General features: G+C 47.6%; 2 protein-coding genes across 6 annotated transcripts; both read left to right on the plus strand.

Moving 5' to 3' along the window:
• The first annotated feature begins 112 nt into the window (after positions 1-112).
• nfxl1 (nuclear transcription factor, X-box binding-like 1) lies at positions 113-13229 on the plus strand. Of its 2 annotated transcripts, none has more exons than XM_061960487.2 (25): positions 113-166; positions 592-774; positions 861-1049; positions 1112-1221; positions 9279-9409; positions 9486-9530; positions 9597-9730; positions 9794-9879; positions 9973-10048; positions 10128-10225; positions 10287-10401; positions 10474-10598; positions 10671-10793; positions 10858-10948; positions 11017-11137; positions 11218-11374; positions 11450-11541; positions 11605-11626; positions 11733-11855; positions 11957-12111; positions 12183-12252; positions 12502-12606; positions 12706-12786; positions 12864-12917; positions 12996-13229. In XM_061960487.2, the coding sequence occupies exons 2-25, from the start codon at positions 624-626 to the stop codon at positions 13179-13181; spliced, it is 2640 nt and encodes an 879-aa protein (XP_061816471.1). In that variant the 5' UTR covers positions 113-166; positions 592-623; the 3' UTR covers positions 13182-13229. The 2 variants fall into 2 exon arrangements, with proteins under 2 accessions (XP_061816471.1, XP_061816470.1); XM_061960486.2 differs by having other exon boundaries at positions 133-206.
• Positions 13230-13744: 515 nt separating this feature from the next.
• Positions 13745-22575, plus strand: corin (corin, serine peptidase). Of its 4 annotated transcripts, none has more exons than XM_061960474.2 (24): positions 13745-13851; positions 14084-14219; positions 14674-14961; positions 15051-15162; positions 15222-15326; positions 15392-15579; positions 15646-15759; positions 15879-15977; positions 16043-16153; positions 16258-16380; positions 16444-16485; positions 16556-16787; positions 16864-17006; positions 17074-17181; positions 17249-17362; positions 17434-17544; positions 17614-17737; positions 17814-17942; positions 18064-18113; positions 18185-18365; positions 18532-18694; positions 18766-18874; positions 18948-19081; positions 21821-22570. In XM_061960474.2, the coding sequence occupies exons 1-24, from the start codon at positions 13798-13800 to the stop codon at positions 22001-22003; spliced, it is 3153 nt and encodes a 1050-aa protein (XP_061816458.2). In that variant the 5' UTR covers positions 13745-13797; the 3' UTR covers positions 22004-22570. The 4 variants fall into 4 exon arrangements, with proteins under 4 accessions (XP_061816458.2, XP_061816457.2, XP_061816456.2 ...); XM_061960473.2 differs by having other exon boundaries at positions 15870-15977; positions 21821-22569; XM_061960472.2 differs by having other exon boundaries at positions 15870-15977; positions 16258-16485; positions 21821-22571.
• The last annotated feature ends 66 nt before the right edge of the window (positions 22576-22641 follow it).

Below are 22641 nucleotides of genomic sequence, written 5' to 3' on the forward strand. Positions count from 1 at the left end.
AGTGTTGACACGTCGCGTTACTGGGGTGTCCCAACGAGCGACGGGAAGTGTAGTCTTTATGCCGCAGTTGTACGCTGTTAGTGACTATATGGACTACAAGTACCAGCGTGCAACACAAACTGCTGCGCGTGGCGTCTGCGCATCGGCTTGCTGCTACTTTAAGAAGGTCCGTGTAACTGCTCCGAAAAATCTTTTTATTTATTAAGGTTTGACTTTTCCTTCACATGCTCACTTTGATCAAATATAATTTTACTTAAGTATAACCTTAATGTTGCTCTGTGTGCATTTGTTACGGCCATATATTTGTATTTTTCAGCTAACCGGCTTGGTGGAATGTGCTAGCTTTCATGTCGTCAGCTATTTTTGTTTCACTCATCTCGTATTTATTGTCAGTGTGCTAATTTTGTAGCAGATCAGTTTGAATATTAAAGATAACTCATCTGACTGCATGAATAGTTTATTTGATGTAAACACGTATTAACACAAGTAAAGATAGATTTAATACGACATGGAGGAGAGTTAATGAAATACAAAAAAACTTGCAAACAATTGGAATCGGCCAAGAAATAACATTCGGCATTTTGTTTTAAGACAAGTTTGGCTCACTTATTAAAGTGGGTGCCATGGAGCCTGCCTGGCTACCTCAGGGCAGGGGGCGAGGTCGGAACCATAGTCAAGTGGAAAAATCACGACCCCAGCGCATGGCACCAGGGAGGCCAGGCAGTGCTGGAGAAAGAGGAGGATCAAGCAGAAAGATGGCAGTCCCATCAGAAGGTTGGCACGATGACGACATCCTAAAAGAATTACATCCAGACCAGTTCAGTTCTGCGCTTACCCACTTCCTGTCTCGCGGTGGAAAGGTGTTGCCGTTCATACTAAGTTTGAGGAGATCCGGAAGTCTGACCAGGCGGCTGCGCAGCGACTGATGGATAGCCGGTTGAGCTCCTCGTCCTCCGACGATGATGATGAAGATGCAGAGGCCGACCACAAGGATGCGAAGAGAGGACAGATACTGGAGTCTACCTTCACCACTTACACTGACCAGACAGGTGAACAGGCTCAGGTTTTGATCACATGATATGGGCGTTGTTGTGACTATCTGTGTGTCCAGGTGGAGATGCCACAGGTCTGCTCAGAACTGGCCAGTATGTCAGCGAGCTCTTTCAGTCAGGAGCGCTTACCTGCCTCATCTGCATCGCCTCTGTCAAGAGGACCCAGGCGGTGAGGATGAATAGATGTATACATCCGTGGTTCTGAAATGTTTTTTTACCAAGTACCACCTCAGGAAAAAAAAATGGCTTTCTAAGTATCACTATGATAACCAACAATAAAATACAGTAGTGAGCAGGCCTAAGTATTCATCAAAAATAAGGAAAAGGTTTTATTTAACAAGTACATTTAATATTTTTGGCCACTGTAACACTGTTTTGAATATAGGAATAAAACACTGTACATTAATCAAGTCATTCTTTGGCGTACCACGAGATGAAGCCCGCATACCACTAGTGGCAGAGTCGTGTATAGAGTATTGCCCTCTAAACAACAGGCGCCATAACTGCTATGAATGGCATGTGTGGCAGTCCCCGCCTGATGCGTGCATTTGCCGTCATTTTGACATTAGGTTTTCTAACTAAGTGTATCTATCCATCCATTTTCTACCGCTTGTCCCTCTCGGGGTGCCGGGGGTGCTGGAGCCTATCCCAGCTGCATTTGGGCAGAAGGCGAGGTACGCCCTGGACAAGTCGCCACCTCATCGCAGGGCCAACACACTCACACTCACATTCACACACTAAATAAACCAAAATAATATGTCTATATATAGTTATAAAAACATATTCCAGCTCATTAACTTACATTAAAACATGCTTTTATTTTGTGAAAGTGGAATTTTGCAGCCGTATTTTGACGACTTTTCCAGGGTGTACCGAATACAGCTGGAATAGGCTCCAGCCACCCCCGCCACTCAGAGAGGGAGAAGCGGTAGAAATGGATGGATAGTTTTAATGAGATTCATAGATACTTTTTTTTTTTTTGGTCAAACCATCTCTTAAATGTATTCATGTCTTCTGTTATTACTTATTTGTATTAGCTTTTGTGTGTTCTGTCTTGAACAAAACGCAGACGCTGTTGTGTGTTTACCTCACACAAGACATGTAATCGGTGGCTTTCCAGTGTTGTTTCCGCACCTTAACTTCTCATCCTTGTCATTTTGCAGGTTGTTGGGTAAAGATGTAAAAACTTTTCACAGTTCTCGCGGGTGGAGCAGCCTCATGCTGCACAACAGGGCATTTTTATGCCCCGAAAAAGTAAAGAGGAAGCATTGCGAACACATAGCATTAGCTCAAAATTAGTAGCAGTCATGGCGCCCTGTAGTCACGTAAGTGCTTTTTGACCAATCATTGAGGAGCTCGCCTTAAACTGAGTTGGCCATACTTTCTTATGCACGACTCTGACTAGTGGTACACATACCACAGTTTGAGAACCACTGGTATAAATGCATACCTCGATGAACGGATAGATACACACTGTAACTGCATGGATAGATGGATTTGTTTCCATAAATAGGTACAGGCACAGAGTTACCTCCTGACCAGGCTGTGTTGTTACCTTCTTTTTAACATGACTTGTTTTTTGTTGTAAGCATGAACGACAGAGCTGAGTTTACTTGAGTCAGCATCAGATTTTATACCCTTCAATTATGGAAATGTCAGAAAATATTTTGCACCACCGACCGGAACAGAATGTTCGTCAAACAACGTAGTGAATGATGTGGAATATTGTTAGGTCTTGTTTCATTTGCACATTTGCTAATATTCAGTCAATGACAGTTACTTCCACTTAAAAGCAAGCTGCTGTGCCACTGTAGGAATGTGTTTACACCGCATACACACAAAAATATAAACGTATACATTTAAAAATAAACAAAAAATGTAGCCACCATTGATCACAAACTTATAACAAGCCAAACTTCACTTTTTATTAATTGCATTCACTTTCATATAATATATAGATTTTGTTTTGATGGTTTTTACTTAAATGCTATAACATATTGATGGCTGCAGAGAAGTACTCGGCTGTCCATAGTGTTTTTACCGTTAAAAACAAATATTACAAAGGCAACTGAAGCGATATCCTAATCAGATTTGATCTATTGCACTCAGTGAAGGGTTGCGCAATATAGACAATATACATTATAAGTTATATAAATTTGGCCGACGATAGAGCTTTTAATACTATATCGTGATAATGCGTGTTGATGACACATTCTAGCTGTGTCTGGCAAATTTGATGGCGACAAGCGAACGAGCACGTCTTCAACGCACTATAGCATTCTCACTAGCGGTTAATGTCCCTCCACAGTGCAAAGCTACTTCCAAATCAGCAAACCTCGCCTCTATGGTGGCAAATAAACTATGTTTCTTGCAAGTATTATTATTACTGGAGGATTCGGAATAGAGCCGGAAGGCAAAGCTCTCGGTCTATTGAGCTATCTACATTCCTACTCTCACCTATGGTCATGAAGTGTGGGTCATGACCGAAAGAATAAGATCGCGGATACAAGCGGCCTAAATGAGTTTCCTCAGAAGGGTGGCTGGCATCTCCCTTAGAGATAGGGTGAGAAGTTCAGTCACCCGAGAGAGACTCGGAGTAGAGCCGCTGCTCTTTCGCTTGGAAAGGAGCCAGCTTCGGTGGTTCGGGCATCTCGTGCGGATGCCTCACGAACGTCTCCCTAGGGAGGTCCCCGTTGCACGTCCCACTGGGAGGAGACCCTGCAGCAGGCGAAGGACCAGATGGGGGGATTAGATCTCCTCTCTGGTCTGGGAACGCTTTGGGATTCCCCAGGAGGAAGTTGCTAATGTTGCTCTAGAGAGGGAAGTCTGGGGGTCTCTGCTGGAGCTGTTGTCCCCGCGACCCGATTCCGGATAAGCGGTTGAAGATGGATGGATGGATGGATGGATGGATTCGGAATAGCTGAACATGCTAGACCAGTGTTTTTCAACCTTTTTTGAGCCAAGGCACATTTTTTTCATTGAAAAAAATCCAGAGGCACACCACTAGCAGAAAACATGAAACTCAACAGCCGATATTGACAGTAAAAAGTTGTTCTCGCAATTGTTGGATATAAATTCAAAACATAACCAACCATGCATCACTATAGCTCGTCTCAAAGAAGGTGTACTGTCACGACCTGTCACATCACGCCGTGACTTATTTTGAGTTTTTTGGTGTTTTCCTGTGTGTGGGGTTTTAGTTCTTGTCTTGCGCTCCTATTTTGTTGTTGATTGTCATGTCATGTACGGATGTACTTTGTGGACGCCGTCTGCTGCTCCACACGCTGTAAGTCTTTGCTGTTGTCCAGCATTCTGTTTTTGTTTACTTTGCAGCCAGTTCAGTTTTAGTTTCGTTTTGCATAGCCATCCCTAAGCTTCAATGACTTTCCTTAGCGGCAGTCACCTTTTGTTTATTTTTGGTTTAAGCATTAGATACCTTTTTACTACACGGTGCCTCCCTTGTCGTCTGCATATTGGGATCACGACAAACCATGTTCCCGACATCCACAAAGCAATTAGCTACCTGCTGCCACCTACTGGTATGAAAGAGTATTACACGGTTACTCTGCCGCGCTCTAAACAGGACAGGCACTCAACAGGACAGGCACTCAACAACGGCACATTATTTGCGGATTATAATTACTGGTTTTCAAAAAATATTTTTAACCCAATTAGGTGAAATGACATCATCTCCCACGGCACACCAGACAATATTTCATGGTACACTAGTGTGCCACGGCACAGTGGTTGAAAAACACTGTGCTAGACTACGAACCGTAGGAGGATATGCTTTTGAATTTAAACAGACGCGGGTGGATCAATCACCAGTAAAAATACCAAGTATAGTATCAGTTTGTGGTTGATTACAGTGATTAGATTATTATTATTTATTGACAAAAAATATTTTGTTACTGTATATAAACTCAGGAAAAGGTCCCTGGACACTGGAGGGCTTTAAGGGCAAAAAAGAAAGGATTAAATCAATAATAATTTAAAATATTTAATTGATGCTGTGACACCGCCATCCTGTGTTTTTTGTCCGTAATTATTCAATGATCTTGAAAATCTAAAAGGGGAACTGTACTTTTTTTTTTACATTTTGCCTATCATTCAATAAGACAAAAACACTCGTTTTTCTTTTTGTAAGCATTCTAAATTGTGAATAAATGCGATCAAAAGTCCGCTTACAATGGAGTCATTAGGAGTCGTTCTATTCTGCCTATAAATCCTTTAAAAACATCCAAACACCTCTATTAAAGTGTTATATACATGCTGTAAGTGTATATGTAATGTAGTAGCAGGCACATATATAATAACATGTAATATTTACATATTTTGCTCGATTTTAGCATACGCGCCCTGCGTTAGCTTTTTTTTTGAACAACATAACTGATTACTACTCACAGCAGACTTCTTTTTCTTCTGTCGTGTGTCTTTAGATTTTCAGCTCTGTTGAGGCGAGCCAGGTCAACGTGTCATCATCCAGGTCAGATCTTGTTCGCTATTCGGTGGCCGGTGTTTAGGGCAACTAGTGACTATGTTGCCTACTGTCTGGACTGGGTCCCCACACTCGCAGGAGGCACTATCCGAAAGTCCCCACCTCTTCATCGCTGCTCCGTAGCGTCCGATTCAGGTCCTCAAGCGGTTGAGGTTTGTCCACTGCTTCCGGGGCAGTTCCTGGCCGGAGACGTCTGTGGGGTCATCGATGTAGTGGTGCAGCCTAGATGGTTCTGCTAACTTCCACTCTTCTCTCTATCTCGTCTTGACCCAGGTGGCCTTGGAAGTATCAGCTGATGTTGTGCTGAGCAGCTCGTGGGCTTGCATGGCAAAGAGGCGCCTTGACTTTAGGCGCACGCGTCGTGGTGTTTCTGTGACGATCTTATGGAGGAGGTGGGATTCGCTGGTCTGTGCCTTTCGGGAGAGGGCCAGTGTGGCTGCTTCTCGTCTGATGTTTGCCGGGGCGATGCCAGCGAGGACGGGCAGTTGGTTTACTGGGGTCCCTCGCACGCACCCGGAGACGGTCCGCAGGGCGCTGTTGAGGGCGACATCCAACTTCTTTACATGGGGGATACGGCACCAAACCAGGGCACAGTACTCGGCGGCTGAGAACACCAGGGCCAGCGTGGACATGTGCAGTGTCTTCGTCGTGGCTCCCCATGTGGTGCCGGCTAGGCGCCGTATTAGGGCGGCACGGGCACTTGTCTTTGTCTTGGCACTGTGCAGGTGTTGTTTGAATGTCAGTGTTCTGTCAAGCTTCACACCAAGGTACGTGGGAACGGGCTGGGACTGTGACCGGGCATTATCCACCATGATATTCATCTCACGGGCTGCTTCCATGTTGTTGAGGTGGAACATTGAAGATGTTGTCTTATCCATGCTGAGCTTGAGACGCCATTTCCTCAGGTATGAGGGCAGGGTGTTCATGTCCTCAGAGAGGCCTTGTTCTGCTGCTTTCCAGGATGGCTTACTAAGTAGGATGGCCAGATCCTCTGCATAGCCATACTTCTTTGACTGAGTTGCAGGCAGGTCATGGATATAAATGTTGAACAGCATTGATGCCAGCACTGAGCCTTGTGGGACGCCATTCTTAAGTTTCCTCACCTTGCTGCATTGGCCATTGCTGGTGTGTAGTCGGAAGCTGCGGTTGCTCATCATCTCCATGATGAAGCTCACCATATGTTTGTCTGGGATGGTTTCCAGAAGTTTCATATGTAGCCCACGCATCCAGACAGTATCGTATGCAGCTGTGAGGTCCAAGAAAATAGCGCCAGCCTTAAAGTTAAAGTACCAATGATTGTCACACACACACTAGGTATGGTGAAATTTGTCCTCTGCATTTGACCCATCCCCTTGTTCACCCCCTGGGAGGTGAGGGGAGCAGTGGGAAGCAGCTGAGCCTTCTCCCCTGCCTGGAAGCTGTCCTCTATGTCTTGACACAGAAGGGTCACCTTGTCCGCCGTGGACCTACCGCTTCGGAAGGCAGCCTGTTCTTTAGGCAGCTGGGGGTCGATCACCGGTTTGAGACGTGCATGGAGGAAGCGTTCCAAGACTTTATATGGAACACACAGCAGTGAGATGGGTCGGTATCCCTTAGGGTCATCACTAGGCTTGTTTGGCTTCGGCAGAGCGATCACCTTGGCACGACGCCAGATCTTTGGCAGCTTCAGACATCGGAGACACATGGAGAGGAAGGAGCACAGCCAGACGGTTGCCTTCTTGCCTTGATGTTTTATGTATTCCGGATGGATGCCGTCGATGCCTGGTGCCTTACCCGTTTTCAGCCGTTGGATGGCCTGCCCGATTTCTTGTGTTGTGAAATCGTAGGATAGGTTGAGATCACAGCCTGGTGCCCTGTGCAGCTCACAGATTGTTGCCGATGTTCTTCTGCTGAAGTCCTTGTCTGCATTGGGGAAGCGGCCATTGCTCAGCAATAGTGACGCGATGGAATTTGCAGTAATGGGACATTGTGCTGGGGTTGTCGACCTGCCCATCAGCTTGTTCATGGTCTGCGACGCCCGACGACTAGTATGTGAAGTCGATTGATTCCACTGTCTCCGTCCATCTTTGCCTGCGTTTCTCATTTAGTCTGCAGATTAAGTTGTTCGTTGCCATATCCCTGTTGTCGCTAGTTTGTAATTCTGTGTGGGCGCGAAGTAGATCTTCACATTCGTCATCCCAGCAGGGTACATAGGCTTTGCGTATGCCGTGGGGGATGTTCTTCTTGGCGGCAGCCAGCATCATCTTGCAGTATGAGTCATAAGCGATGTCCAAGTTGGTGGGGTGTGGGTGTGGGAGACCAGCAACTGCCTTGTTCACTTGCTGTGTGAATCCTACTCAGTTTGCTTTCCGGAAGTTCCACCTCCTCACATCCTTCCCTTCCACAGGCTGGACCAGAGATGGAATGGTTATGTCCGATGGTCGGTGGTGTCATCGGGGGAATCTGTCCAGAATGCGTCTTACTGGTAGCGGTTCGTTGTCGCGACATTTTGCAAAGGCCAGGTCCGGGTTGGTGGTGCTGTTCCAGCGTGCAGAATAGAAAGTGCGTGGCTCCTTTGGGTCGTATAGGAAAGTCGCATCGGCGGCCGAGGCCCATTCTGCCAGGAATTCACCATCAGCGTTGGAGCTGCTGTAGCCCCAGTCTGTGTGCTGGCTGTTGAAATCACCAGCATACATGGCGGGGGCTGGGACATCTGGCAGAGATGTTGGAACGAACCTAGTCGAAGGCGGCTTGTAGATGTTGACGATTGTGGTGTCTTGCACTTTAGTTGTAATCCATTCTACAGCAGACTTCATCAGAGCCAACAAACATAATAAAACATCACTGCCTGTACAAGGTCTGCTGTCATTCGTATGGTTATTTATTGGGTTTTATGGGCGGAATGGAAGACCTCCCGTTGGCTCCATTGTAAGCGGACTTTTATTTACGAGTTAGAATGCATTAATATAAAATACATCCATCGTCATAAAAATTGTGAACGATAGGCAAAATTCCAAAAAAGTGCTGTTCCTCTTTTAAGTGTCACTTTTGATACAGCAATATTGCTCCTGTAATTACTTGGTATTTGATCAATAACCAAATTTGTAGTATTGCTCAGAGTTAATGTCAATTATCCAAATAAACAGTAAAATAAGTGTTTAATTTAATTTTAACAGAAGTGCAGATAAAACTGTTACAACAGAAAGTAATCAGCTATTGACAGTAAATTAGTGCAGAGATTAATAATGAATAGTTTTGACAAATTAGGAGACCTTGTAAACCGTTTTAAAATTGTTCTATTATCATTTACATACCAAATAATATATTGTGATATTTATCGTTACCGCAGAGGAGCAATATATATCGCAATATAGATTTTAGGCCATATTGCCTATCCCTATTGGTTACAACATTTTTAGGATATCGTGTACTGGACAAAGATAAGGGACATTACTGACCTAAAGCAAAATTTTATTGATGCCATTGCGACCATTGATGAGGTTATGCTCAAGTGAACATGCCAAGAAATCGAGTACCAATTAATTGTACCCTCATAGAGGTGTGTTAAACAAAGTAAAACAATTCAATATGTAATTCTAATTTTACAATTATTTGCACATATTTACCTTTTTTGTAATATTTGTAAAATGGTAAAGAGATTTTATACACACTCTGTACATCATCTTGGTGACCAGAGGTTGAATTGGGACCGCACCCCCCCATGATGGATAATACCCCCCCCCCTCCAGGTGTGGAGCTGCTCCAGCTGCTTCTCCCTCTTCCATCTTCCATGTATCCAAAAATGGGCCAGAGACTCTGCTTTCCTAGTTAGCTCCGTCACGGATGAAGACTTTGGACACAAGCAGCACCCATGGCCCTGGCAAGTCATGTGACCGCATCACATCACTTACCTTCCTCAGAGTTCCTTTTTTACTGTTTTCATTCTCCCTTCTCAGTCCTAAGTGTCGAGCAGAGTATCCCCACAGTGCCACGCCCACCAAGTAAGAAGACGCATTGAATACTGCAGACATGCGACACACATATGATTGTATATGTGTTGTGCTCAGGTACACGTGTTACTGTGGGAAGCTTCAGGACCCTCCACCTGATCCGTGGCTAGTTCCTCACTCGTGTGGCTCTGTATGTCAGAAGGAACTGAAACCTTCTTGTGGACACGCGTGTCTTCTACTCTGTCACCCTGGTAACCTCAAACAAACGCACACACACTTGAACACACTTTCACAATGCATGTGTGCGCCCTCAGGTCCTTGCCCACCTTGTCCAAAGATGGTGTCTGTTTCCTGTTTGTGCGGCAAAGCAAAGCCCCTCCCACGTCGCTGTAGCAGCAAGGTGTGCTAAATGACTAATTTTGACTCTTTCTCATCCAATCACAAAACTCCACAGATAAAGTGTTTGTGTACGTGTGCGTGAATGTGTTTTCAGGCCTGGTCGTGCCAGAAGCCATGCGGACGGCGGTTACTATGCCAACAACACACTTGCTCACAGCCGTGTCACTCAGGTAAACACAAGTGAAGAACCCGCAATGAGTCATATGTGATGTCTACTTACACATACATATTTGTGTGTGTGTATGTCAGAGTGCCCCCACTGCCCCAGAGTCAGCCTTCAGAAGTGTGTGTGTGGACGACAAGAATCCCAAAGACCTTGCGCTAGTCCTAAGTGGAACTGTCAGAATGTACGCCACTTTATTAGGAACTGCCTGGTCTTTCAAGATGCTTGACAATGTCCGTTTTCAGGTGTGCGGTGTCCTTCTCTCCTGTGGAAATCACACCTGTGAGCTGGTGTGTCATGACGGACTTTGCCCCCCTTGTCCTCGCTCGCTTAGCAGATCATGTCCATGCGGCAAGACCAGTAAGAGACACACACAGCTCCAGACTAAGTCTTGACCCATTTTCATCGGTACGTTTGTGTGTGCGCACACAGAGTGGTCCCTGCCATGCACAGAGGAAATCTCACTGTGTGGGGATACGTGTGACCGCCTTCTAACATGTGGAAAACACACCTGCACTATGAGGTGTCACCGTGGGAATTGTGACACCTGCAGACAGGTTCCATATTTACACACATGCATATTCACATTGTGCTGGTATTTACTTGCTTTGTGTGTGTGTGTGTGTCAGGAGGTGGAGAAGGAGTGCAGGTGTGGGAAATACAGGAAGTTGCTGGCGTGTCACAAAGAGTATGTGTGTGAGTCCAAATGTTCAAAGAGTAAAAGCTGCCAGAAACATCAGTGTAGGAGGAAGGTGAGTCCCCATCATCGTCATCCTCATCATTACCTTCATTAATGTGTACCTATGTGTTCCTCAGTGTTGCCCTGGCAACTGCCCCCCCTGTGACCAGAACTGTAGTCGAACTCTGGGATGTCGCAACCACAAATGTCCATCTGTCTGCCACCAAGGTAGGTGTGTGTGTGTGCCTGTGTGTTTGGTGTGATACTCACTCACTCTGGGCTTTGCACTCTGTCAGGAAGTTGTTATCCATGTCCAGTGACAGTGGACGTCAGGTGCGCATGTGGCGCTACCTCCTTGACGGTCCCGTGTGGACGAGAACGGAGTACCAAGCCTCCCCGCTGCAAAGAGCTCTGCAGGTAAGTGCACCTCCTGTGAGTCCATCACGTATGTGTGTGGGCATACGGGCTGCTTACGTGAGGTGCGATGTCCACCTTAGGTGTCCTCCCTCCTGCCACCACACGTCCAGAGAACGCCACCGCTGCCACCCGGGGCTCTGCCCACCATGTACACAGCCCTGCCTCCTGCCTCTGGTTGGCTGCTCGCACACGTGCCCGCAGCCGTGTCACGACCGAGTTCTGGTTAAGTCTCAGCAGGTACAATGCTCTCGCCCTGCTTCCAAATAGACCAAGCAGAAATCACCACATCTTTTTTTCCCTTGTGTCCCTCAGGTGCAGTTGTCTGGACCATGGCAGCAGCCCTCAGAACCAGCATTTGTGACCAAGGCCCTGCCCTGCCCCCCTTGTCAAGTCCCAATACCAGTGTAAGTCCAACACTATCTATCTATGAGCATGTGCACAATTTGTACTGAATCTTTCTCTTCCAGGTCCTGTTTTGGAGAACATGAGGTGAGAAGATTTCTTCATCATTATGTGTTCTCCCCTCTTTCCCTCATTCTAACCGCTTATTTACTTTAGCCACTTGCTAATCACCTTCACATTTTGTCTTCTTCAGGTCAGCCCGCTGCCGTGTCATCATCGTGGACGTTTCTCTTGCAAAAGACCCTGTGGACAACCTCTGACCTGCGGAAACCACACCTGCAGCAGGGAATGTCACCTGGTTACCAACAACGACAAGGTGACAATCAGTACAGCCAGCTAGTTGCTGACCACAGTCGCTAAAGTTAGCCGAGCAGGTTGTAATCTGCAGTCTTGTTATGTGTTTATCTGTTTTTTTAGTGTGGGGAGTGTGAGGAGAGCTGCTCGAAATCCCGCCCACCTCTTTGTCCTCACACCTGCCCACTCCCCTGTCACCCTGGGGGCTGTCCCCCCTGCAGCCAGATGATCCGCCAGCGCTGCTACTGTAAGATGAGCGTGCTTTATGTGGAGTGCACGTAAGTATGCACAATCTCCTATTTTGTTATTGTCTATTTGTCATCATCTTTGTGTGTTTGTGTGTGTGCAGAAAAATTACGTCAGCTGATGGTGACATGAGAATGGCGATGGGTTCGTGTGGTAACCAGTGTCCCAAAGAGGTACGCACCATCACTTCATAACAAGCCTGTCTCTGTGTCCATGTTTGGACATGAAGCATCAACTTGTCACCACACACTTCCTGCAAATATCAAAACCACATATTTGACACCTGATATTGCAATAAGACACACACACACACACACACTCTTAAACTGTGCATGTAAATGTCCTCCAATAAAGGTGTGTGTGTGTGTGTGTGTGTGTGTGTGTGTGTGTGTGTGTGTGTGTGTGTGTGTGTGTGTGTGTAGCTCAGCTGCAACCATCGCTGCAAGCAGGTGTGTCATCCAGGTGGGTGTGAGGTCAAATGTCATCAGAAGGTAAAGCTGCGATGTCCTTGCAAGAGGGTGAAGAAGGTAGAAAAAACATCCCTATGTGTCTTTTTAAAGTGTGCGTTAGTTGAATGTCTTCTCATCATTGTGTGTGTGTGTGTGTGTGTGTGTGTGTGTGTACAGGAGATACCTTGTGCGCTGTCATCAGAGTATGTCGTTGAGTGTGATGACACCTGCAAACAACAGCAAAAGAAAGTCAGCCAGGTGAACATAAGCACACACGGTGATGAATTGACAATGTCCGAGGTAGTTGTCATTGATGTTTGTCCGTGCGTGTTCAGTTGAAGGAGGTGGAGCAGAAAGCAGCAGAGGAAGAGGAGCAAAAGAAATGTCAGGTGAGGATCAGGATGAATATACTACATGTCACATGACAATGTCTAGTTAAGCTAGGCTAACTACTAGCGTATCAATAGGATGAGCTGGAGGCGTTCACCAAACGTCAGCAACGAGGAGGTCGCAGGATGAAGAAGCGAGGCAGGCAAGAGGACACTGAGAACCAAGGTGGGAGTGCAAGGTGTTGGAGGGGCTTGGCCTTTGTCCTTGTGCCACTGGGTGGAGCGCTGCTTTCAGTCGCTGCTTATTTCCTATTGAACAGCTGATGCTGCATGTCAAATGATACTTTTAAATAAAGTTGAGTGTGAAAACTATTTCCTGTTATTTATTGGCACACACACACACACACACACACACACACACACACACTCATGGCATGCCATATATGGGGAAAATTAGGAGAATTTCAAGGGCCACCTAACTGAAAGAGACCAATGAAAATTGAATTGTGGTGTCAACAGCTACCTTTGGATTGATTGATTGAGACTTTTATTAGCAGATTGCACAGTACAGTACATATTCCGTTTGACCACTAAATGGTAACACCCGAATAAGTTTTTTAACTTGTTTAAGTTGGGGTTCACGGTAACCCTGTGGGGCCCCAAAGTGATTTTATATATATATATATATATATATATATATTTTTTTTTTTTTAATTAAATTAAAACATTTTTTTTTTTTTTTTACATGGCACCTACAATTCCTGGCGGTGTCCATGCTCATGGAAACACACTTAACACTACTGGCATGATGTTCTTAGCAGGTCACATGACTGAGTGGTTAAGAGAGAGAGACAGAGAGGGGGTGGGGCTTGCAGCGCCGTGTTCGCTGGTGTGCGAGGGTGGGCAGACAGAAGGATGGTCACACGCTCAGCGGCGGGTCATGTGGTCACAGTGGTCGTGCCCGTGTGTCACCTTCATCTCAGGAACCAACACGGTAAGTATTCACGCTCGTGTGCCCACGTGGCTTTCACTAGAAGACGATTATCATCTTGCTGCCAATAGCTACACGTGATCTTTAGGGTCTTATCGACGTCACTGCATGCTTACGTTGTAAAGCCACATACAGCTGAGTTAAAAGTCTAGAAGTTCATAACTAGTACAGTAGGCCAATATTTGAAGGGGGCGGGGCTTCACGCAGTCCTTATTAATTCAAATGTGTCCCGCAGGCGTCTGAGAGCGGGATGGGCGAGGAGGCGTGTCCTCACAAGACACCGTCCTCCGGTCCTCTGAGACCTTTCGTCTACGTTCTACTTCCCGTCCTCAGCCTACTGGGCGGCGTGATGCTCGTGCTCGCCCTCACCGGTACGTCACGCTCCTTGACCTTTCAATGACCGTTACATGACCTTACAGACACTGTGCGTGTGTGTTTGTTTGTGTGCGTGTGTATGGTCTGGTCTCATGGCATGGAGGAGATGTTGACCAATCAGGATGAGAATTAAGGAATGTCAAATATTTAGGTGGCTCTTAAAACTTCTTTTGTTTTAACTCACATATTGGGGGGTGTAATGGAAGCAGAAGACTCTACTGTGTGTGTGTGTGTGTGTGTGTGTGTGTGTGTGTGTGTGTTTGGTGGGTGAAAGGGGGTGTCGCTGTGGTAACCAGATCCTCTTGACACTATTCATAGAAGTGCACAGTCCCTCAGTGCTGTCAACATGTGCACGTACTTCAACCTATTTACAGCCAAGTGTTTTTAAAGTAAAGCACACACAAACACACACAGGTCTGCAGTGGGCTTGAGTCTGTCGTCTTTTCTCAGGTGTGATTGGCAGTCGTGTCTCAGATTCTAGCCGCCTCCCATCCCCTGAGCTCGTCGCTGACAGGGACCCATGTTACCATGGCAACAGCACAAGCCCCTTCCTCTCTCAACTTGGCAATTCAACAGGCTCCCCCCACGACCTCGCTGACATCACGCCTGTGACCGCCGGCGTCGCCACAGTGCCCTCATCCGATGCCCCTCCCACTCAGTCGACCACAGTGGCCCCTGATTGGTTAACCTCTGTCACCATGCTGAGCCACAACTGGCTGACGTCGACACCTGACACAGGTGAGCCCTCAGCGATGTTTCACTAGCGCATCTGTCAACATGCCAGCACTGTAGGGGGCCCTGGCTAGTAACTTGTGTCACATGTCCAGGTGGTTGTCAACTGGTGGTGGAGCCTCAGTGTCACATGTTGCCCTACAATCAAACATGGCTGTCCTCCGCCGCCGCCGTGGTAAAGAGCTCGGAGGTGGACATGTTGCTAAGGTAAGGCATGTTTTGTCCTGGAGGAGCGCACAGGAAGTGATGACGTGGACATGTTGCAGGTTCTTCAGCTACCTGAGCAGACTGTCTTGCTATAAACACATCATGTTGTTTGGCTGCTCGTTGGCCCTGCCTCAGTGTTTCCATAACGACAGCACACATCACAGGTGAGCGCGAAGCATGCTAACGACGCGTCCCTCGTTGTTCACGTTTGACTGGCAACATGACGCAGGGGAGTGGTGCTGCCGTGCGCCTCGTTCTGCGAGGCAGCCAGAGAAGGCTGCGAGCCTGTCCTCCAAATGTTCAACGCCTCCTGGCCCGACTTCCTGCGCTGCTCGCAGTTCAGCAACGCCGCTCTGACTACAGCAAGCCCTGCGCCCCCCGCCTGCTACACACCTAGACAGGCTGTTGGCAAAGCCGGTGAGTGGCGTGCATGCTGATATTTTGTGGTTTGGTGACATGACGTGGGAGTCTCTGATTGGACAGCTGCATGCGGCGGGGAGGACAACTTCCTGTGCGCGACGGGCATTTGTGTGCCCCAGAAACTGGTGTGTAACGGCTACAACGACTGTGACGACTGGAGCGACGAGACACACTGCGGTAAGTCTCACACACACACACACACACACACACACACACACACACACACACATACATACACAGGCAGGATGCAGTTGTCATGGCGATGTGTTGGCGGGACATGTTTTCAGTTTGTTCAGATGCACAGTTTCAGTGCCTGACAGGCCGCTGCCTGACGCCTCTTCTGTTGTGTGACGGCTATGACGACTGCGGCGACCTCAGCGACGAACTTAACTGTGGTGAGAGCGCACACGCTAGTCTCACACGTTTCCCGCTCGATTTTCACCCCGCTCGTGCTCGTCAGTGTGCGACGCGTCACGGGAACATCGCTGTGGCGACGGCCGCTGCGTGTCCAAGGATTGGCTGTGCGACGGCGACCACGATTGTCTCGACAAGAGCGATGAACTCAACTGCTGTGAGTTGCTATGACGACCGTCCAACCATGTAGTGTTTCAGACGGTGCTCAAGTGTGTGTGCGTGTGTGCCTGCGTGTGTGTGTGTGCGTGCGTGCGTGTACAGCGTGTCGCAGTCAGGGTCTTTGGGAGTGCAGGAATAGTCAGTGCGTTCCTTCTGCCTTCCGCTGCGATGGTGAGGATGACTGCAAAGACGGCAGCGATGAAGAGCACTGTAGCCGAGACCAGAGTGAGACATCAAATTGTCTTCCTTTGTCAACACGTCTGTCTCACTTCTTGACGTGTGTTGCAGGTCAGACATCGTCCACTTCCTGTGAAAACAACAACAACTGCAGTAAGTCTTTCACCTTCTGCCCACACTGAAAGTGTTTGTCCTTCTTGACTCCTCCTCCTCCTCTCGTCAGCCGGCTGTGAGCCAATCAGCTTGGAGCTGTGCATGAACCTGCCCTACAACCTGACCCGCTTCCCAAACTTCCTGGGTCACGTGTCCCAGAGAGAGAGCGCCGTATCCTGGGAGTCTTCGCTGTTCCCCGCCCTGGTCCAGACGGGCTGCTACCAGTATCTCATGTTCTACGCGTGCACGTTGCTCGTGCCCAAATGCAACCCGCTCAGCCGGCAGAGGGTCCCGCCCTGCAGGTCAGTGCATCTGTGCACGTGCATAAAGCTGTGTGACCGTTCACTGTCCCCCCTCGCCCCCGGCCCCACCTGGCAGGTCTCTGTGTCGCAAGTCGAAGGAGAAATGTGAGTCGGTGCTCGGCATCGTGGGACTGCAGTGGCCCGAAGACTCAGACTGCGCTCAGTTTCCCGAAGAAGGCGGAGACTTGGCGTGTCTGCTGCCCGAGGCCGGTGTGGACGGTGCGTATCGGCAAGTGCGCCCTCTTCCGTAGTCCATCTGATCCGCTCACTTCTTGTCCCTCAACAGAGTGCTCCCCCAGTCATTTCAAGTGTCGCTCCGGTCGTTGTGTCCTAGCCAACAAACGCTGCGACGGCCTTGCTGACTGCGACGACCACAGTGACGAAGACCACTGCGGTGAGACGCCCTTTTTCAAAATAAAAGTCTTCTAATGTGTTCCTGACAAAGTGACACGTGCGGGCAGGCTGCTCGGAGCGCGCACTGTGGGAGTGTCCCGGCAGCGCCACGTGCATTAAGACCAGCATGATCTGCGACGGCTTCCCAGACTGCCCCCTGATGACTGATGAGGCCAACTGCTGTGAGTCTCACTCGCTTGGCTTGTCCTTGTGATGCCGCGCGACATCGTGTCACGTGTTTCTTCCCCGCCAGCGGCGTGCAGCGATAACGAGTTGGCGTGCAACAATCACGAGTGCGTGCACCGGACGTTGTGGTGCGATGGAAAGAAGCACTGCACCGATGCCTCGGACGAGTGGAACTGTGGTATAACAGACACAGACACTCACACAGGTCAATGGGATTGTGGTTGAGTGTTGTTTGTGTCGCGCTTAGTATCTCTGAGCGAGTCGTCAGGTTCTGTTGTGACTGTGCTGAGGACAGCGGCCCACTATCACGTGTGTGCCGACAAGTGGGACCCGCAGCTCAGCAAACTGACCTGTGACCAGCTGGGACAAGGGTAAGGTCAGTAGCACACAAAAACATACACACACACCGGTGATGTGTAGCCCATCACAAACCTTGTCTACCTGCAGGATTCCTGCCTCCATTTCCATGCTACCCGAACAGGTGGGTCCTCTGGGCCGTCGCCGTTGGTTACACGTTCATCCCGAGTGGAAGGAGATGAAAGGCTTGGCTCTGCAGGCGCGACTAGAGAAGAGAAGGTGTGTGAGCGTGTGTGCGTGATTAGACGCTGCATTGGGGAAGGGACTCGCAGGGTAGCTAATTCCTGAAAATAAACCCTCAACGCTGACTGTGACCATCCTCCATGTTTGTGTCCTGTAGTCACTCGTGTCATTCCGGAAGGAGAGTCTCGCTAGTCTGCGTCAGAGACGGTAACACAGCAGAATTCGTCTGGCGAGGACCGTCAACCTACTGTACTTCCTGTTTCTTGTTTCTCCGCCAGAGTGTGGCCTGCGCCCGGCCATGCTTCCTCGCAGGCAGAAGAGGATCCTGGGAGGCCACGTGTCCCGGCAAGGGGCGTGGCCTTGGCAATGCTCGCTGCAGAGCGGCCAGAGCGGTCACGTGTGCGGCTGTGTCCTCATCGGCGGGAAGTGGGCCTTGACGGTGGCGCACTGCTTTGAGGGGTGAGATGCGCAAGTGCGCCTTGTACGAAGCGTGAATGTGTCATTTGTGTGTGTGTGTGTGTGTGTGTGTGTGTGTGTGTGTGTGTGTGTGTGTGTGTGTGTGTGTGTGTGTGTGTGTGTGTGTGTGTGTGTGTGTGTGTGTGTGTGTGTGTGTGTGTAAGTGCAGTAGGGAGAAGGCCCATTTGTGGAATGTGGTCCTGGGTATTAACAACTTGGACCATCCAGGCGTGCACAGCCAGAGCCGCGGCGTGCGCGCCATCACAGTGCACCCGCGCTACAACCGCGCCGTGGTGGACTACGACATCAGCGTGGTGGAGTTGGACGCCGAGGTGAGCCAGTGTCCATTTATGAGCGGCTGCCAGTGTTCTGGCATCATAGGATGTTTTGCCGCTGTCGACAGGTGGAGGAGACGGCGTGGGTTCGGCCCGTGTGTCTACCTCGTCCTGGCCAGATTCCCGCTACGGATTCCTACTGTTACATCACAGGCTGGGGTCATATGGGTAACAGGAGTAAGTCCCCTTCCACCTCCTGTTTGCTGTCCATTTCCTTTCTTTTGTGTGAGACACACGGCTTCCTCCACAGTGCCCTTCAAACTGCAGGAGGGACAAGTTCGCATCATCGCCGTCTCACAGTGCCAGTCCTACTTTGACATGAAAACCATAACTCCCAGGATGCTTTGTGCCGGTTACGAGGCCGGGACCGTCGATTCCTGCATGGTAACTGCCTTCAGGACCCTCCTGCTTGACTCTGTCAATTAGGCCTTTTCAATTTAAGCACTTCTTTACTTACAATTTTATTAAGTATACTGTGTACACTCTGTAAAGGTAATCAGTTCTCGAGTGTGTACATTATGACAATGTAGTGCAGGGTTAGTCAACTGATGGCTTGGGGGCCAAATGACACCATACTGACCCCCGAGTTCTGGTTAAAACTTGGAAGACAATCGTTTTCGCAGTAAATTCCTAAAAACATTCACATGCACCTGTTGTATAGAGGAACTTGGACAAGTGTAAACACTTTGGTAGATCCTTGCATTGACATTTAAACCTTGCTGGCAGACAGAACACCGGGGTCCAAACTTGTGATTTGCATAACTGAGGCGATCCTCAAGTAGTCTCCTTTTGGCAGCTACAAATCTTTTTTGTAACGTGATTTATGTAACAAAGGTTTTACTATAGCTTGATTAGTTCAGATGCAGCTATCCTAGTAGTGTTCCTCATGGTACCATTATAGGTCCTCTGTTTTCATTATTTTGGCTATTCAACTGGACTCACATTTTAGCAGCAGCTCCTTGAACTGCAGAACACTGTAACTGACAAAAAATCGACCAAAATCACTGTAGAGAACACTGGTTCTCCAGAATATACAAAATAAAATTCAATACAAAAAAAGGACTAATAGTGAAGGGAGACGTCGGGCTCCCTGATCCTTAGCTTTCTGGAAATGTGACCCACAAGTAGAAAGGGGGTAGGATTAAGTAAGTTTTGCTTCTTCCTACTCCTTTTTGGACATATTTTAAATAGAAATACAAAAAATTGTGATGTATCATGTTGAAATTGCTTACATGTTCAAAATGAACTTCATCCAACCAACCAACTGATAAAATTATTTTTTTAAATATCAAATTTGGTATTTTTATAGGTACCGACCGAAGTTTGTTGGTACTACTGGGTACCAATTCACGTAAAATTAAACAGTGTCATATTTCTATATTGCACGTGACGCCACGTGTGGTTGCAGACTCGGCACCGGCTTAAACATTTGGTTAGGAAACAAGCAGTCAAGGACTCCAGGTAATGTCACAATTCTCCATTCCAACAATGCAAGAAGAAGGGGCTCAAAAGTACAGTAAGGCTCCAAAATGTGCTAGCTTGATGCTAATTTACATTGGATTTGCCATAGACATGCTACAACTAAGATGCACGTTACAATCCAACAGCTGGTGTGTAATAAGTACCAGCACATTCAACTTAATGGCAAAGACGACCAAGGCCGCCCGCCCTAAGTGCAGAACGCGCTCTGTGCAAAGGGCCCCACGATCCGTGGGGGTCCCTGTTTTGCGTGAAGAAGCGCAATTAATGAATGACTGGGTGCTTCTAATACATTTTTACAGCAAAAGTATTCCTCGCATCTTACCGCTTCGTCACTGATGAGATTATAATGGCAAATTTCCCCAGGCTGTCCCTGTGGCACAGTACAACAGTGTTAGTCTTGTAAAGCAGTAGGCACTGGGTTCAAAATCTGCTTGAAGTTATTGTTGTTAGGTTGATAAATTTGTTTCGATTATGTTAAAATCTTTATTTTACAGTAAGAAAATAGATATTAAAAATTGTATTTCCCTATAACTCGTTTTAGTACAAAACATGCATTGAATTAAATAATAGTTTGATTTGAAAGGGTATAAAAATAATTTCACATACATTAAGTAGGCAGCACGGTGGTAGAGGGGTTAGTGCGTCTGCCTCACAATACGAAGGTGCTGAGTAGTCTGGGGTTCAATCCCAGGCTCGGGATCTTTCTGTGTGGAGTTTGCATGTTCTCCCTGTGACTGCGTGGGTTCCCTCCGGGTACTCCGGCTTCCTCCCACCTCCAAAGACATGCACCTGGGGATAGGTTGATTGGCAACACTAAAAATGGTCCCTAGTGTGTGAATGTGAGTGTGAATGTTGTCTGTCTATCTGTGTTGGCCCTGCGATGAGGTGGCGACTTGTCCAGGGTGTACCCCGCCTTCCGCCCGATTGTAGCTGAGATAGGCTCCAGCGCCCCCTGCGACCCCGAAGGGAATAAGCGGTAGAAAATGGATGGATGGATACATTAAGTAATGGTAAACAAAAATTGGAATGGGGAGGTTGGCCTCGAAAATAATATTTTGCTCAAGGGCCCCAATTTAGCCTGGGTAATGTCTTGGATTTGCAACTTCAGGCAAAGTCTACTATGTGATACAGTACATCCATCCATCCATTTTCTACCGCTTGTCCCTTTTGGGGTGCGGGGGGTGCTCCAGCCTATCTCAGTACAGTACTTACAAATGGACACACAAATGTAAGAAAACAAGATAAACACTGGACAGTTAAATTGTGATTTTATTTTAAACAATTACTATAAATTTCCAGGTGCCGGGAATTAGTACCGTATCGATTCAAATGTGAAAGGAACCCATCCCTATTTGTGCTTGTTGTAAACTGGTTATAATATTTAGGTGGTTGTTGACCTTTGGTCCTTGGTTCTACGGTGTAATAAGTTCTAGATTGTTAGCTCAAGGTTCTCAGTCCTCGGTCCTTGTATCTAGATGGTTAGCCTGAAATCGTTGGCTCCTGGGTGTATTAGTTCACAGTACTACTTAGTTTGTTCTAGGGCCTCTGTTGTCGATCCTTGATACTGGGTTCTAGTTCTTTATGAGATGATGAATGATGATTGATTGACAACTGTGTGTGTGTGTGTGTGTGTTCACGCAGGGGGACAGCGGCGGTCCTCTGGTGTGCGAAGAGGAGGCGGGCCACTGGACGCTCTTTGGCCTGACATCGTGGGGCAGTGTGTGCTTCAGTAAAGTGCTGGGACCAGGAGTGTACAGCAATGTGAGCCACTTCACGCCCTGGATCCAGCAACAGATCTTCATGCGCACTTACCTGTCCGACTGACACGTCTCTGCTAGGCGGTAGGAAGTTATGTGAAAAAGCACACGCAGACGTCCTCTATACGGGCCTTTATCCATACTGTTAGCCTCTTCATGCTAGCGTCACCTAGCCGCACTTTGATGAGGATTGTGATGTTCTTTCTGAGATGAATCATCAACATCATCCGTGTTCCCATGGTGCAGCTAAACTAGCTTAGCGCTGACTGTGTGTTATTTGCCAAAGTAAGAGTAGACGATGTTACAGCTCATGCTAACACGACAATGTTAGTGTTGACTGATTGGATGTTTTTTTTAATCTTTTCCTTGATTGTTGTTTGTCCATTCCTTCACATCTACAACATTCCCAGTGGTCAGTGTTTAGAATCTTTGTTTTACCAAGATTATTTTTGTATAACTTGTTTGGCGTCGCGCGTTTAATAGACAAACACTCACAAAAAAACGTGTGTGTTCTGACGCCATTCTTTTTAATGTCACTTCCTGGTTTGTTATCTTAAAGATTAATAATGTAAAACAAATCAACTGGAATGTTTTGGCACAACAATAAAATTATACACACCTGCCTTGTGTGTGTATTTCAATAAGTGTTTATTCAAAGCGGACAAGAAGAGAGATGGATGGAAGGGAAAACAAGAAAGGAATGCG

Source organism: Nerophis lumbriciformis, linkage group LG05 (genome assembly GCF_033978685.3).
Source record: "Nerophis lumbriciformis linkage group LG05, RoL_Nlum_v2.1, whole genome shotgun sequence".
NCBI lineage: Eukaryota > Metazoa > Chordata > Actinopteri > Syngnathiformes > Syngnathidae > Nerophis > Nerophis lumbriciformis.